Consider the following 17459-nt stretch of genomic DNA (forward strand, 5'->3'; position numbering starts at 1 on the left):
ACCTCTCTCACTTTCATCCCCCATCTCTCTCTTCCCACCTCTCTCACTTTCATCCCCCATCTCTCTGTCTTCCACTCTCATCCCACCTCTCACTTTCGTCCCCCCCATCTCTCTGTCTTCCACTCTCTTCCCATCTCTCTCACTTTCATCTGTTCCCCCTCTCTGTGTCTGTCTAGCGTTGATTGATCAGGTTTAACTTATAGCTAAACACCTCAATATGACATACAGTTGAAGTCTGAACTTTACATACACCTTAGCCAAATACATTTAAACTCCGTTTTTCACAATTCCTGACATTTAGTCCTAGTAAAAAATTCCCTGTCTTGAGATAGAATCACCACTTAGGATCACCACTTTATTTTGGACAGGATCCAGGCATCCAAATTATTAGGATGGATCCCACCCTCCTTATAGAGCATCCTCTGCTTCCAAAAGGTGTCAAAGTTGCCTGCAAAAGTTACACACCGGGACGGGGAGGACAAAATGGCGCCGTAAAGAAAACACTGCGTTTCAGAGAGCTCCCGTGGCATTCGTTAATTTGCTTTCTTTTTCGCTTGAAAAAGTGGTAGAACACCCTAACCTGAAATAAGTTGCACTACAATGAGTCTTGACGGCTATGTCTCAAAAGTTTCCCGACAACATGCCCAGCAGAACTACTAAGAACTCGACCAGAACCACCACCCCGTGTAGGAGGAGCTAACTAACGTTAGCGAAGCTAATACCATTGCAGATCCAGGCACAATGGACCTGGTGATTCAAAATATGACTGATAGCATTACTAAAGTGATCGATATCAAGATAGGAACGGTCTTGGAAGCAATAGCAGGCCATTCAGCTGAACTACAGAAAGTTGTCAAGCGTGTTGATGAGGCGGAAGAATTGCTACTGTGGAAACTTTAACTACATCAATGGACATTAAGATTAAAGGCACTTGAGAAACAGGTGCGCAAAATGGCCCGCGCACATTGATGACTTCTTCTCGGATAACCGAGGACGCAGATGCATTATCCGTGTGGCGGGACTCCCGGAAAATACTGAAGGGACACGTTCAGTTAAATTCTTTTCAGGAATCAATTCCTGGCTCCCGACAAATGGATACTAAGGCTGGACGTGTGAAGCTGAATAGAACCCATCGCTCTGAAACATCGATACCCCAACCAGTGGTCCCAACCAGCGCCCACAACCAGTGGTCCCAACCGGCGCATCACGACCAGTGGTCCCAACCAGTGGTCCCAACCAGTGGTCCCAATCAGCGCCCACAACCAGTGGTCCCAACCAGTGGTCCCAACCAGTGGTCCCAACCAGCACCCACAACCAGTGGTCCCAACCAGCGCCCACAACCAGTGGTCCCAATCAGCGCCCACGACCAGTGGTCCCAACCAGTGGTCCCAATCAGCGCCCACGACCAGTGGTCCCAACCAGTGGTCCCAACCAGCGCCCACAACCAGTGGTCCCAACCAGCGCCCACAACCAGTGGTCCCAACCAGCGCCCACAACCAGTGGTCCCAACCAGCGCCCACAACCAGTGGTCCCAACCAGTGGTCCCAACCAGCGCCCACAACCAGTGGTCCCAACCAGCGCCCACAACCAGTGGTCCCAACCAGTGGTCCCAACCAGCGCCCACAACCAGTGGTCCCAACCAGTGGTCCCAACCAGCGCCCACAACCAGTGGTCCCAATCAGCGCCCACAACCAGTGGTCCCAACCAGCGCCCACAACCAGTGGTCCCAACCAGTGGTCCCAACCAGCGCCCACAACCAGTGGTCCCAACCAGTGGTCCCAACCAGTGGTCCCAATCAGCGCCCACAACCAGTGGTCCCAACCAGCACCCACAACCAGTGGTCCCAACCAGTGGTCCCAACCAGTGGTCCCAACCAGCGCCCACAACCAGTCGTCCCAATCAGTGGTCCCAACCAGTGGTCCCAACCAGCGCCCACAACCAGTGGTCCCAACCAGCGCCCACAACCAGTGGTCCCAATCAGTGGTCCTAACCAGCGCCCACAACCAGTGGTCCCAACCAGCGCCCACAACCAGTGGTCCCAATCAGTGGTCCCAACCAGCGCCCACAACCAGTGGTCCCAACCAGCGCCCACAACCAGTGGTCCCAATCAGTGGTCCCAACCAGGCCCACAACCAGTGGTTAGAAAGTTCCACAACTTCACCGACAAGCAGCGCCTCACGGGCTCGGCCAGACGCATCGGATCGGACGATAATCAACGCCACGGTCCAAGGGTCTCATTCTTCAATGATTACTCCCCAGCGGTTGTACGAAGATGCAAGGTGTTTGATGAGGTAAAAGGCTCAACTCCAAGGGAATGAAAATGGACTACTCACTGCTGTACCCAGGCCACATTGAAGATTATGGTCAACGGAACGCCTAAGAAGCTTTACACACCCGAAGAGGCTGCTGCGTTTATTGACTCTCTCAGGTAAATAACTTCACGCAAGTCAGTTAAGAACACATTCTTATTTTCAATGATGGCCTAGGAACAGAGGGTTAACTGCCTTGTTCAGGGGCAGAACGACACATTTTTTTTATCTCGTCAGCTCGGGGATTCAATCTTGCAACCTTTCGGGTTACTCAGTCCAACGCTCTAACCACTAGGCTGCCTGCCGCCCCATTGATCTTCGTATGTATAAACAACGAGGCTATAGAGAGGTTCCTAATGTCATCCTGTTTCAGTTGTTCAGAGCTACCATTCCTAATGTCATCCATTTTGTTGTTCAGAGCTACCATTCCTAATGTCATCCATTTTGTTGTTCAGAGCTACCATTCCTAATGTCATCCATTTTGTTGTTCAGAGCTACCATTCCTAATGTCATCCATTTTGTTGTTCCGAGCTACCATTCCTAATGTCATCCATTTTGTTGTTCAGAGCTACCATTCCTAATGTCATCCTGTTTAAGCCGTTCTGAGCTACCATTCCTAATGTCATCCATTTTGTTGTTCTGAGCTACCGTTCCTAATCTCGTCCTGTTTCAGGCGTTCCGAGCTACCGTTCCTAATCTCGTCCTGTTTTAGGCGTTTCAAGCTGTCTACTCCAAACGTCTTGGAGAGAGTACAGAGGTTTCTAATTGTTCTTAATATTGGTAATGGTATTATATGAGTCTCTTTAGTAAGCATAACTGTAGTTTGAGTATTTTAAACAACTTAAATCTGAAGTAAAGACATTCATGTTCAGGTTTACATCAACACACAATCTCCATGTGTTTCAATGCAAACTGGGCTTAATAGGAGCGGCAATGATTTATTTATTTTAATTTCCATTATGTATAGAGGCTTTTAGTGCTACTGTACCCTTAATAGGAGCAACCTGGGCTTAATTGGAACAGCAATGATGTATGGTATAAATAAAATACAGAATAGCTAAATGTACTTCAAATATTTGGAAACCATTTGGTCTGGGGTATAAATATACACTATATATTACCACATTATATACATTATATACGCTATATATTACAACATTATATACATTATATACACTATATATTACCACATTATATACATTATATACATGATATATTACCACATTATATACATTATATACACTATATATTACCACATTATATACATTATATACGCTATATATTACCACATTATATACATTATATACGCTATATATTACCACATTATATACACTATATATTACCACATTATATACGCTATATACGCTATATATTACCACATTATATACATTATATACACTATATATTGCCACATTATATACATTATATACACGATATATTACCACATTATATACATTATATACACTATATATTACCACATTATATACATTATATACGCTATATATTACCACATTATATACACTATATATTACCACATTATATACGCTATATACGCTATATATTACCACATTATATACATTATATACACTATATATTGCCACATTATATACATTATATACACGATATATTACCACATTATATACATTATATACACTATATATTACCACATTATATACATTATATACGCTATATATTACCACATTATATACACTATATATTACCACATTATATACGCTATATACGCTATATATTACCACATTATATACATTATATACACTATATATTACCACATTATATACATTATATACACTATATATTACCACATTATATACATTATATACACTATATATTACCACATTATATACATTATATACACTATATATTACCACATTATATACATTATATACACTATATATTACCACATTATATACATTATATACGCTATATATTACCACATTATATACACTATATATTACCACATTATATACATTATATACACTATATATTACCACATTATATACATTATATACACTATATATTACCACATTATATACATTATATACACTATATATTACCACATTATATACATTATATACACTATATATTACCACATTATATACACTATATATTACCACATTATATACATTATATACACAATATATTATATACACTATATATTACAACATTATATACATTATATACACGATATATTATATACACTATATATTACAACATTATATACATTATATACACTATATATTACAACATTATATACATTATATACACTATATATTACAACATTATATACATTATATACACTATATATTACAACATTATATACATTATATACGCTATATATTACAACATTATATACATTATATACACTATATATTACAACATTATATACATTATATACGCTATATATTACAACATTATATACATTATATACACTATATATTACAACATTATATACACTATATATTACAACATTATATACATTATATACACTATATATTACAACATTATATACATTATATACGCTATATATTACAACATTATATACATTATATACGCTATATATTACAACATTATATACATTATATATACTATATATTACAACATTATATACATTATATACACTATATATTACAACATTATATACATTATATACACTATATATTACAACATTATATACATTATATACGCTATATATTACAACATTATATACATTATATACACTATATATTACAACATTATATACATTATATACACTATATATTACAACATTATATACATTATATACACTATATATTACCACATTATATACATTATATACACTATATATTACCACATTATATACGCTATATATTACCACATTATATACATTATATACACTATATATTACTACATTATATACACTATATATTACCACATTATATACATTATATACACTATATATTACCACATTATATACGCTATATATTACCACATTATGCAAAGTTAGTATTGATCGTATTAAACAATGTTTATTTATTTTGATTTCCATTTTGTATAGAGGGTGCTTTTTGTGCTACTGTACCTTTAAGCCCTCGTGAGATAATTGGAAAATTGACAAAACAGGCATCAATGTATAACAATGCAAGGCTTATTTCACAGTAAAATAAGATTTGCATGCATACAACCATTTAAGCTGAGATCTATTATCTTGTTGTGGTTCACCAAGTTATGTTGCTACTGTATACAGTGAGGCAAAAAAAGTATTTAGTCAGCCACCAATTGTGCAAGTTCTCCCACTTAAAAAGATGAGAGAGGCCTGTAATTTTCATCATAGGTACACTTCAACTATGACAGACAAAATGAGAGAAAAAAAATCCAGAAAATCACATTGTAGGATTTTTAATGAATTTATTTGCAAATTATGGTGGAAAATAAGTATTGTTGCGAAAAGTGCAAATCAATCCCAGAACAACAGCAAAGGACATTGTGAAGATGCTGGAGGAAACAGGTACAAAAGTATCTATATCAACAGTAAAACGAGTCCTATATCGACATAACCTGAAAGACCGCTCAGCAAGGAAGAAGCCACTGCTCAAAAACCGCCATAAAAAATGCCAGACTACGGTTTGCAACTGCACATGGGGACAAGGATTGTACTTTTTGGAGAAATGTCCCCTGGTCTGATGAAATAAAAATACCAACTGTTTGGCCATAATGACCATTGTTATGTTTGGATGAAAAAGGGGGAGGCTTGCAAGCCGAAGGGGTGCTTTGCTGCAGGAGGGCCTGGTGCACTTCACAAAATAGATGGCATCATGAAGAAAGAAAATTCTATGGATATATTGAAGCAACATCTCAAGACTTCGGTCAGGAAGTTAAAGCTTGGTCGCAAATGGGTCTTCCAAATGGACAATCACCACAAGCGTAATTCCAAAGTTGTGGCAAAATGGCTTAAGGACGACAAAGTCAAGGTATTGGAGTGGCCATCACAAAGCCCCGACCTCAATCCCATAGACAATTTGTGTGCAATACAATAACAAGATGCAATCATTTAGCTGTTAGTGAGAAGAGCGAAAATGTATCATTATTGTAGATGTGGAAACGAATTGGTCCAAGCAAGGCTAAATCTTTCTCAGTATTACAACAAACAAAAAAATGGAAGGGGAAGGAAATAGATCTATTATCTTGTTGTGGTTCACCAAGTTATGTTGCTACTGTAATGACTGACATGTGGTACGGCTGTTAGCGTGAAAATCCCATCTGTTTAATTAGCAGGAAATAGTCATTACTCAAGTGAAAGGGGAAGGAAGTAGATCTATTATCAACACAGTCACATCTTCGTTTTTACATGAAGTATTATCACTTATCTCACAAGGTACTTAAAAATATAGGGAAAATGTGTTTATCCTGAGAGTCAAGACCTCAACACAAGTTTTTCTTTTTTCAGCTTTTGAAATTGTCAACGAGTGGAAACTTACACAACTGTCAATAACTAAATAATCTGATTGGCTTAGAATTTAAAACGGGTACGGATACAACCACCACATTAACTGGATACAACCACCACATTAACTGGATACAACCACCACATGAACTGGATACAACCACCACATTAACTGGAACGAAAGGCGGCCAAATGAGGTGTTGGCTTTAGGGATGATCAGTGAGATACACCTGCTAGTTATCTATTAGGTCTAATACATGTATCCTATACTGACTAGTCTATTTATCCATTAGGTCTATTACATGTATCCTATACTGACTAGTCTATTACATGTATCCTATACTGACTAGTCTATTACATGTATCCTATACTGACTAGTCTATTACATGTATCCTATACTGACTAGTCTATTACATGTATCCTATACTGACTAGTCTATTTATCTATTAGGTCTAATACATGTATCCTATACTGACTAGTCTATTACATGTATCCTATACTGACTAGTCTAATACATGTATCCTATACTGACTAGTCTAATACATGTATCCTATACTGACTAGTCTATTACATGTATCCTATACTGACTAGTCTATTACATGTATCCTATACTGACTAGTCTATTACATGTATCCTATACTGACTAGTCTATTACATGTATCCTATACTGACTAGTCTATTACATGTATCCTATACTGACTAGTCTATACATTATCCATGACTAGTCTATTACATGTATCCTATACTGACTAGTCTATTACATGTATCCTATACTGACTAGTCTACATGTATCCTATACTGACTAGTCTATTACATTACATGTATCCTATACTGACTAGTCTATTTATCCATCAGGTCTAATACATGTATCCTATACTGACTAGTCTATTACATGTATCCTATACTGACTAGTCTATTACATGTATCCTATACTGACTAGTCTATTACATGTATCCTATACTGACTAGTCTATTACATGTATCCTATACTGACTAGTCTATTACATGTATCCTATACTGACTAGTCTATTACATGTATCCTATACTGACTAGTCTATTACATGTATCCTATACTGACTAGTCTATTACATGTATCCTATACTGACTAGTCTATTACATGTATCCTATACTGACTAGTCTATTACATGTATCCTATACTGACTAGTCTATTTATCTATTAGGTCTATTACATGTATCCTATACTGACTAGTCTATTTATCCATTAGGTCTAATACATGTATCCTATACTGACTAGTCTATTACATGTATCCTATACTGACTAGTCTATTACATGTATCCTATACTGACTAGTCTATTACATGTATCCTATACTGACTAGTCTAATACATGTATCCTATACTGACTAGTCTATTACATGTATCCTATACTGACTAGTCTATTTATCCATCAGGTCTAATACATGTATCCTATACTGACTAGTCTATTACATGTATCCTATACTGACTAGTCTATTACATGTTTCCTATACTGACTAGTCTATTACATGTATCCTATACTGACTAGTCTATTACATGTATCCTATACTGACTAGTCTATTACATGTATCCTATACTGACTAGTCTATTACATGTATCCTATACTGACTAGTCTATTTATCCATCAGGTCTAATACATGTATCCTATACTGACTAGTCTATTACATGTATCCTATACTGACTAGTCTATTACATGTATCCTATACTGACTAGTCTATTACATGTATCCTATACTGACTAGTCTATTACATGTATCCTATACTGACTAGTCTATTTATCTATTAGGTCTAATACATGTATCCTATACTGACTAGTCTATTTATCTATTAGTTCTAATACATGTATCCTATACTGACTAGTCTATTTATCTATTAGGTCTAATACATGTATCCTATACTGACTAGTCTATTTATCTATTAGGTCTAATACATGTATCCTATACTGACTAGTCTATTTATCTATTAGGTCTAATACATGTATCCTATACTGACTAGTCTATTTACCCATTATGTCTATTACATGTATCCTATACTGACTAGTCTATTTATCCATTGCTCTTTTATTGAGGGATCTAGTCTAGATTAAACCTCATAGGTAGACAGTTTTACCATGTGGAGGTTTCATTCAGGTCTCTCTGTTTAACCAAATACTCTGTCTTTGACAGGAGAGAGAACAGACTCTCATTCTGAAAGCGGGACGAGTCCTTCAGAAGAACCTGACCCAGAGACATCCAAACCAGCAAGAGCACACCACTGCTCCCAGTGTGGGAAGAGATTTATCCGGTTAGGGCACCTGAAAGAACATATGAAAACACATACAGGGGAGAAGCCTTACCACTGCTCCCAGTGTGGAAAGGGTTTTGGACAGTCAGGGCATCTAAAGGTGCATGAAAGAAGACACACTGGAGAGAAGCCATATCAATGCTCCCAGTGTGAAAAGAAATGTTTCTCACCAGGGGACCTGAAGTCACATGAGAGAACACACACACAGTCTTTAGAGAGGCCTTTCCAATGCGCTCAGTGTGGAAAGAGATTTATCCAGTCGTCGCATCTGAAAGAGCATGAAAGAATACACACAGGGGAGAAGCCGTATCAATGCTCTCAGTGTGGAAAGGGTTTTAGATACTCAGGTCATTTAAAAGTGCATGAAAGAACACACACTGGCGAGAAGCCGTATCAATGCTCCCAGTGTCAAAAGGGTTTTTTCTCACCAGGGGACCTGAGAAAACATGAGAGAACACATTTAGTAGATAGGCCTTTCCAATGCTCTCAATGTGGAAAGAGATTTATGCAGTCATCACATCTGAAAAAAACACAAGAGAATACACACAGGCGAACAACCATTCCAATGCTCTCATTGTGGAAAAAGTTTTACCCGTTTAGGGAACTTGAAAACGCATGAGATGACACACACGGGAGAGAAGCCTTTCCATTGCTCCTTCTGTGGAAAACGTTTTACCCATTTAGGGAACCTGAAAATGCATGAGATGACACACACAGGAAATAAGCCTTATCACTGCTCCCAGTGTGGAAAAGGTTTTGGACACTCAGGGCATCTAAAAGTGCATGAAAGAACACACACTGGAGAGAAGCCGTATCAATGCTCCCAATGTGAAAGTAAATTTTTCTCATCAGGGGACCTGAAATCACATGAGAGAACACACACTGTAGAGAGGCCTTTCCAATGCTCTCAGTGTGGAAAGAGTTTTACCCGGTTAGGGAATCTGAATATGCATTTGAGAACACACACAGGGGAGAAGCCATACCACTGTTCAGACTGTGGAAAGAGATTTATCCAGCTAGGGGACCTGAAATCACATGAGCGGACACACACAGGAGATAAGCCTTTCCAATGCTCTCAGTGTGGAAAAGCTTTTGCCTGGTTAGGGAACTTGAAAATGCATGAGAGAATACACACAGGAGAGAAGCCTTTCCACTGCTCCTTGTGTGGAAAGAGTTTTACCTTTTTAGGGACACTGAAAAAGCATGAGATGACGCACACAGGAGAGAAGCCTTTCCAATGCTCCCAATGTGGAAAGAGTTTTACCCAGTTAGTGAACCTGAAAAGGCATGAAGGAACACACACGGGATAGAATCCGTTCCAGTGTTCTCAGTGTGGAAAGACATTTTCCCAGTCAGAGGACATGAAATCACATGAGAGAATAGAGGCTGTGTTCTGACTTATAGTTTTGACAAACTTTTTGTGCTTTGGTTTATGCCACATTAAAGAAAATTGTAAGAAAAAAAATAGGCTTACTTTTGTTCTTAGTTAATTTTTTCTCTCAAAACATGTTCGCATCTAAAATTAGAATAGATTTTGAATGTATTTGATTTTCATTATGAATTTTTATTGATAAATATAAACCCTTAAGTGTTTATTATATGATTTGGATATTGTTATTTAAAAAAAAAAATGAAATTAATCATTCATGTGTTTTTCTTGATTCTGATCTTAACCTCTTGAATTTAGTCGTTGTGTTTTTCATTGAGTTCATTTGTGTAGTAGTTATTAATAAGCTGTGTGATAATTAGATGACGTTGTTCTGATAACATTGATAAGTTGTTGACATGATAAAACATTTACTACCTCAATGTCCATCAGTACTGATTTGTAAAAATGATTTGATTATTTCAACATGTAACTGAATAAAAGTAAACTGGTATTTTTTTTAAACTGTGTGGATGTTCATTTTATATCTATGTATTGTTAAACCATGTAGGAGCAGTATAGACCTAGTCTGTTCATTATATACATCTACATGATGTATTGTTACACCATGTAGGAGCAGTATAGACCTAGTCTGTTCATTATATACATCTACATGATGTATTGTTACACCATGTAGGAGCAGTATAGACCTAGTCTGTTCATTATATACATCTACATGATGTATTGTTACACCATGTAGGAGCAGTATAGACCTAGTCTGTTCATTATTAGTTATATACATCTACATGATGTATTGTTACACCATGTAGGAGCAGTATAGACCTGGTCTGTTCATTATATACATCTCATTGTTACACCATGTAGTTACCTGGTCTGTTCATTATATACATCTACATGATGTATTGTTACACCATGTAGGAGCAGTATAGACCTGGTCTGTTCATTATATACATCTACATGATATATTGTTACACCATGTAGGAGCAGTATAGACCTGGTCTGTTCATTATATACATCTACATGATGTATTGTTACACCATGTAGGAGCAGTATAGACCTAGTCTGTTCATTATATACATCTACATGATGTATTGTTACACCATGTAGGAGCAGTATAGACCTAGTCTGTTCATTATATACATCTACATGATGTATTGTTACACCATGTAGGAGCAGTATAGACCTAGTCTGTTCATTATATACATCTACATGATGTACTGTTACACCATGTAGGAGCAGTATAGACCTAGTCTGTTCATTATATACATCTACATGATGTATTGTTACACCATGTAGGAGCAGTATAGACCTAGTCTGTTACACCATGTAGGAGCAGTATAGACCTAGTCTGTTCATTATATACATCTACATGATGTATTGTTACACCATGTAGGAGCAGTATAGACCTGGTCTGTTCATTATATACATCTACATGATGTATTGTTACACCATGTAGTAGCAGTATAGACCTGGTCTGTTCATTATATACATCTACATGATGTATTGTTACACCATGTAGGAGCAGTATAGACCTGGTCTGTTCATTATATACATCTACATGATGTATTGTTACACCATGTAGGAGCAGTATAGACCTAGTCTGTTCATTATTAGTTATATACATCTACATGATGTATTGTTACACCATGTAGGAGCAGTATAGACCTGGTCTGTTCATTATATACATCTACATGATGTATTGTTACACCATGTAGGAGCAGTATAGACCTGGTCTGTTCATTATATACATCTACATGATGTATTGTTACACCATGTAGGAGCAGTATAGACCTAGTCTGTTCATTATATACATCTACATGATGTATTGTTACACCATGTAGGAGCAGTATAGACCTGGTCTGTTCATTATATACATCTACATGATGTATTGTTACACCATGTAGGAGCAGTATAGACCTAGTCTGTTCATTATATACATCTACATGATGTATTGTTACACCATGTAGGAGCAGTATAGACCTAGTCTGTTCATTATATACATCTACATGATGTATTGTTACACCATGTAGGAGCAGTATAGACCTGGTCTGTTCATTATATACATCTACATGATGTATTGTTACACCATGTAGGAGCAGTATAGACCTGGTCTGTTCATTATATACATCTACATGATGTATTGTTACACCATGTAGGAGCAGTATAGACCTGGTCTGTTCATTATATACATCTACATGATGTATTGTTACACCATGTAGGAGCAGTATAGACCTGGTCTGGTCATTATATACATCTACATGATGTATTGTTACACCATGTAGGAGCAGTATAGACCTGGTCTGTTCATTATATACATCTACATGATGTATTGTTACACCATGTAGGAGCAGTATAGACCTGGTCTGTTCATTATATACATCTACATGATGTATTGTTACACCATGTAGGAGCAGTATAGACCTGGTCTGTTCATTATATACATCTACATGATGTATTGTTACACCATGTAGGAGCAGTATAGACCTGGTCTGTTCATTATATACATCTACATGATGTATTGTTACACCATGTAGGAGCAGTATAGACCTGGTCTGTTCATTATATACATCTACATGATGTATTGTTACACCATGTAGGAGCAGTATAGACCTAGTCTGTTCATTATATACATCTACATGATGTATTGTTATACCATGTAGGAGCAGTATAGACCTAGTCTGTTCATTATATACATCTACATGATGTATTGTTACACCATGTAGGAGCAGTATAGACCTAGTCTGTTTATTATATACATCTACATGATGTATTGTTACACCATGTAGGAGCAGTATAGACCTAGTCTGTTCATTATATACATCTACATGATGTATTGTTACACCATGTAGGAGCAGTATAGACCTAGTCTGTTCATTATATACATCTACATGATGTATTGTTACGTTCCTTATATACAGAGCATTTGGAAAGTGTTCAGACCCTTTGACTTTTCCCCACATTTTGTTACGTTACAGCCTTATTCGAAAATGTATGAAATTGTTTTTTTCCCCCCTCAATCTGCACACAATACCTCAAAATGACAAACGCAAAAACTGGTTTTGTAAAATGTTTTGCAAATGTATTAAAAATATACAACTGAAATATTCAGAATGAGTAAGTGTGTCCAAACATTTGACTGAAATTGTCAGTATTCAGACCCTTTACTCAGTGCTGTTTCGAAGCATCTTTGGCAGCGATTACAGCCTCGAATCTTCTTGGATATGACGCTACAAGCTTGGCACACCTGTATTTGGGGAGTTTCTCCCATTCTTCTCTGCAGATCCTCTCAAGCTCCGTCAGTGTGGATGGGGAGCGTTGCTGCACAGCTATTTTCAGGGCTCTCCAGAGATGTTTGATCGGGTTCAAGTCCGGGCTCTGGCTGGGCCACTCAAGGACATTCAGAGACTTATCCCGAAGCCACTCCTGTGTTCTCTTGGCTGTGTGGTTAGGGTCATTGTCCTGGAAGGTGAAACTTTGCCCCAGTCTGAGGTCCTGGAGCAGGTTTTCATTAAGGATATCTCTGTAATTTGCTCTGTTCGTCTTTGCCTCGATCCTGACTAGTCTCACAGTCCCTGCCGCTGAAAAACATCCCCACAGCATGATGCTGCCACCACCATGCTTCACCGTAGGGATGGTGCCAGGTTTCCTCCAGACATGACTTTTGGTATTCAGGCCAAAAGAGTTCAAGCTTGGTTTCATCAGAGCAGAGAATTTTGTTTCTCATGGTGAGAGTCCTTTAGGTGTTATTATTTTTACATTTTACATTTTACCTTAATTTAACTTGGCAAGTCAGTTAAGAACAAATGTTTATTTTCAATGACGGCCTACCGGGGAACAGTGGGTTAAATGCCTTGTTCAGGGGCAGAACGACAGATTTTTACCTTGTCGGTTCAGGGATTCGATCTTGCAACCTTTCGGTTACTAGTCCAACGCTCTAACCACTAGGCTACCCTGCCGCTCCATCACTAAGATATGTGGATAACGTGTTATAACAGCATCCATCACATGGTTATAAACATGACATAATAAATGTCTTAGTCAGCAACTCTTAACAGCTTGGTGAAATCTCTCCAGGTGTTTATAACCATCATTAAAGATAGATGGATGGAAGACAGCATGATATCCAACCAGGAGATAAGCGTAAGGACCCTTTTGGAAAACTCCAAGTGGGCTGTCATGTACCTTTTTACTGAGGAGTGGCTTCTGTCTGGCCACTCTACTACAAAAATGCCTGATTGGTGGAGTGCTGCAGAGATGGTTGTCCTTCTTGGAAGGTTCTCCCATCTCCACAGAGGAACTCTGGAGCTCTGTCAGAGTGACCGTCAGTTCTTGGTCACCTCCTTGGTGATAATGAGGGATGTTGACCAAAACAAATGAACAATAATATCAATATTCTCAGAACCACTATGTTGACACAATGTTTCAATATTCTCAGAACCACTATGACACAATGTTTCAATATTCTCAGAACCACTATGACACAATGTTTCAATATTCTCAGAACCACTATGACACAATGTTTCAATATTCTCAGAACCACTATGACACAATGTTTCAATATTCTCAGAGCCATTATGACACAATGCTTCATATTCTCAGAACCACTATGTTGACACAATGTTTCAATATTCTCAGAACCACTATGTTGACACAATGTTTCAATATTCTCAGAACCACTATGTTGACACAATGCTTCAATATACTCAGACTATATCCAACCCAGCTCCATGTGTTGCCACTATCATGTATCCTACCATGACTATATCCAACCCAACTCCATGTGTTGCCACTATCATGTATCCTACCATGACTATATCCAACCCAACTCCATGTGTTGCCACTATCATGTTTCCTACCATGACTATATTCAACCCAACTCCATGTGTTCAGAAAATTGAAGGAAATCATTGATTGAAGGAAATCAAATCACTCAGGTGAATTTAACGCTGACGTGGGGCAGTGGGTTCTAAACAAATCAGACAAAAAAAACATAAACACGTTACACAAACTCTGGCAAAGTGAGCACTGCTTCATGTGGCGGCAACAACACCTAAAAACACCTAACCCTAACCCAACAACACCTAAAAACACCTAACCCTAACCCAACAACACCTAAAAACACCTAACCCTAACCCAACAACACCTAAAAACACCTAACCCTAACCCAACAACACCTAAAAACACCTAACCCTAACCCAACAACACCTAAAAACACCTAACCCTAACCCAACAACACCTAAAAACACCTAACCCTAACCCAAAAACACCTAAAAACACCTAACCCTAACCCAACAACACCTAAAAACACCTAACCCTAACCCAACAACACCTAAAAACACCTAACCCTAACCCAACAACACCTAAAAACACCTAACCCTAACCCAACAACACCTAAAAACACCTAACCCTAACCCAACAACACCTAAAAACACCTAACCCTAACCCAACAACACCTAAAAACACCTAACCCTAACCCAACAACACCTAAAAACACCTAACCCTAACCCAACAACACCTAAAAACACCTAACCCTAACCCAACAACACCTAAAAACACCTAACCCTAACCCAACAACACCTAAAAACACCTAACCCTAACAACACCTAAAAACACCTAACCCTAACCCAACAACACCTAAAAACACCTAACCCTAACCCAACAACACCTAAAAACACCTAACCCTAACCCAACAACACCTAAAAACACCTAACCCTAACCCAACAACACCTAAAAACACCTAACCCTAACCCAACACCTAAAAACACCTAACCCTAACCCAACAACACCTAAAAACACCTAACCCTAACCCAACAACACCTAAAAACACCTAACCCAACAACACCTAACCCAACAACACCTAAAAACACCTAACCCTAACCCAACAACACCTAAAAAACACACCTAACCCTAACCCAACAACACCTAAAAACACCTAACCCTAACCCAACAACACCTAAAAACACCTAACCCTAACCCAACAACACCTAAAAACACCTAACCTAACCCAACAACACCTAAAAACACCTAACCCTAACCCAACAACACCTAAAAACACCTAACCCTAACCCAACAACACCTAAAAACACCTAACCCTAACCCAACAACACCTAAAAACACCTAACCCTAACCCAACAACACCTAAAAACACCTAACCCTAACCCAACAACACCTAAAAACACCTAACCCTAACCCAACAACACCTAAAAACACCTAACCCTAACCCAACAACACCTAAAAACACTAACCCTAACCCTAACAACACCTAAAAACACCTAACCCTAACCCAACAACACATAAAAAGCCCATATGCCCCTCGGTGAGAGAAGCTTTCATTGTTTTTGTGTAGGTGTTGTTGGCGGTGCGTCTTGGTCAATTTAGCTCGGGAAAATGCCGCCCTCTTCAATCTGTCACCTAATCCTGCATAATGGGCAGGCCAGCCTTGGATAAATGTATTGGCTGTAAGAAGTACGAGAAAACATAACATCTGGTTGTTTTTAAATGACTCCTTATGACATTGTTTGTCAGATTAAACAATGCAATACATATTTTTTCCAATCTGCGTTACCCACTCCAGTCAGCAGGTGGCGATGTGCCTATTGCGTATAATCTAGTGGAAGGGAGGCTTCTTCAACAGCGTCAACAGGCTTCTGATTCAACCACTTCCGTAGCTTGATAGCAAAATAAAACCGAAACATTGAAGCTCTTTAGACCAATGTTGTGTTTATTAATCTTAGTGTTTTGAACATAATTCTGTTTACATATCTACTGGTTAATTTAAACGTAATTTACTTGTTAAATTACATTTTGCAAATGTGTTAAATTAATACTGAGTCTAGCACAAGGCTAATGCTAGCTAGTTAGCTAACATCACCATGAGCTCACTAAACTACTCCCATCCCGCTAAAGTAGAGGAGGTCTGCTGGACGGAGAAAGAAGCTCTGGAGCTGAACATTGTCGTAAAAGAAGAGCAGGGGGATATTTCAGTGATAGGAGAGGAAGACGTTTTCAGAGTAAAACAGGAGGAAGAGGAGGATGTTAAAGTGAA

General features: G+C 38.1%; 2 protein-coding genes across 2 annotated transcripts; both read left to right on the forward strand.

The window, feature by feature from the left end:
- Nucleotides 1–288: 288 nt before the first annotated feature.
- LOC112242103 (vegetative cell wall protein gp1-like) lies at nt 289–9023 on the forward strand. The gene is made up of 2 exons (XM_024410070.2): nt 289–2428; nt 8910–9023. The coding sequence occupies exon 1, from the start codon at nt 969–971 to the stop codon at nt 2316–2318; it is 1350 nt and encodes a 449-aa protein (XP_024265838.2). The 5' UTR covers nt 289–968; the 3' UTR covers nt 2319–2428; nt 8910–9023.
- Nucleotides 9024–9460: 437 nt separating this feature from the next.
- LOC121844463 (zinc finger protein 20-like) lies at nt 9461–10900 on the forward strand. The gene is given in 1 exon segment (XM_042314585.1): nt 9461–10900. A coding segment is annotated over 1 exon segment (777 nt). The 5' UTR covers nt 9461–9647; the 3' UTR covers nt 10425–10900.
- The last annotated feature ends 6559 nt before the right edge of the window (nt 10901–17459 follow it).

This window comes from Oncorhynchus tshawytscha, unplaced genomic scaffold, assembly GCF_018296145.1.
Source record: "Oncorhynchus tshawytscha isolate Ot180627B unplaced genomic scaffold, Otsh_v2.0 Un_contig_9448_pilon_pilon, whole genome shotgun sequence".
NCBI lineage: Eukaryota > Metazoa > Chordata > Actinopteri > Salmoniformes > Salmonidae > Oncorhynchus > Oncorhynchus tshawytscha.

Bases quoted from the DNA above. Each gene is read 5' to 3' on its own strand.
- LOC112242103 (XM_024410070.2), top strand. From the start codon at position 969: ATGACTTCTTCTCGGATAACCGAGGACGCAGATGCATTATCCGTGTGG.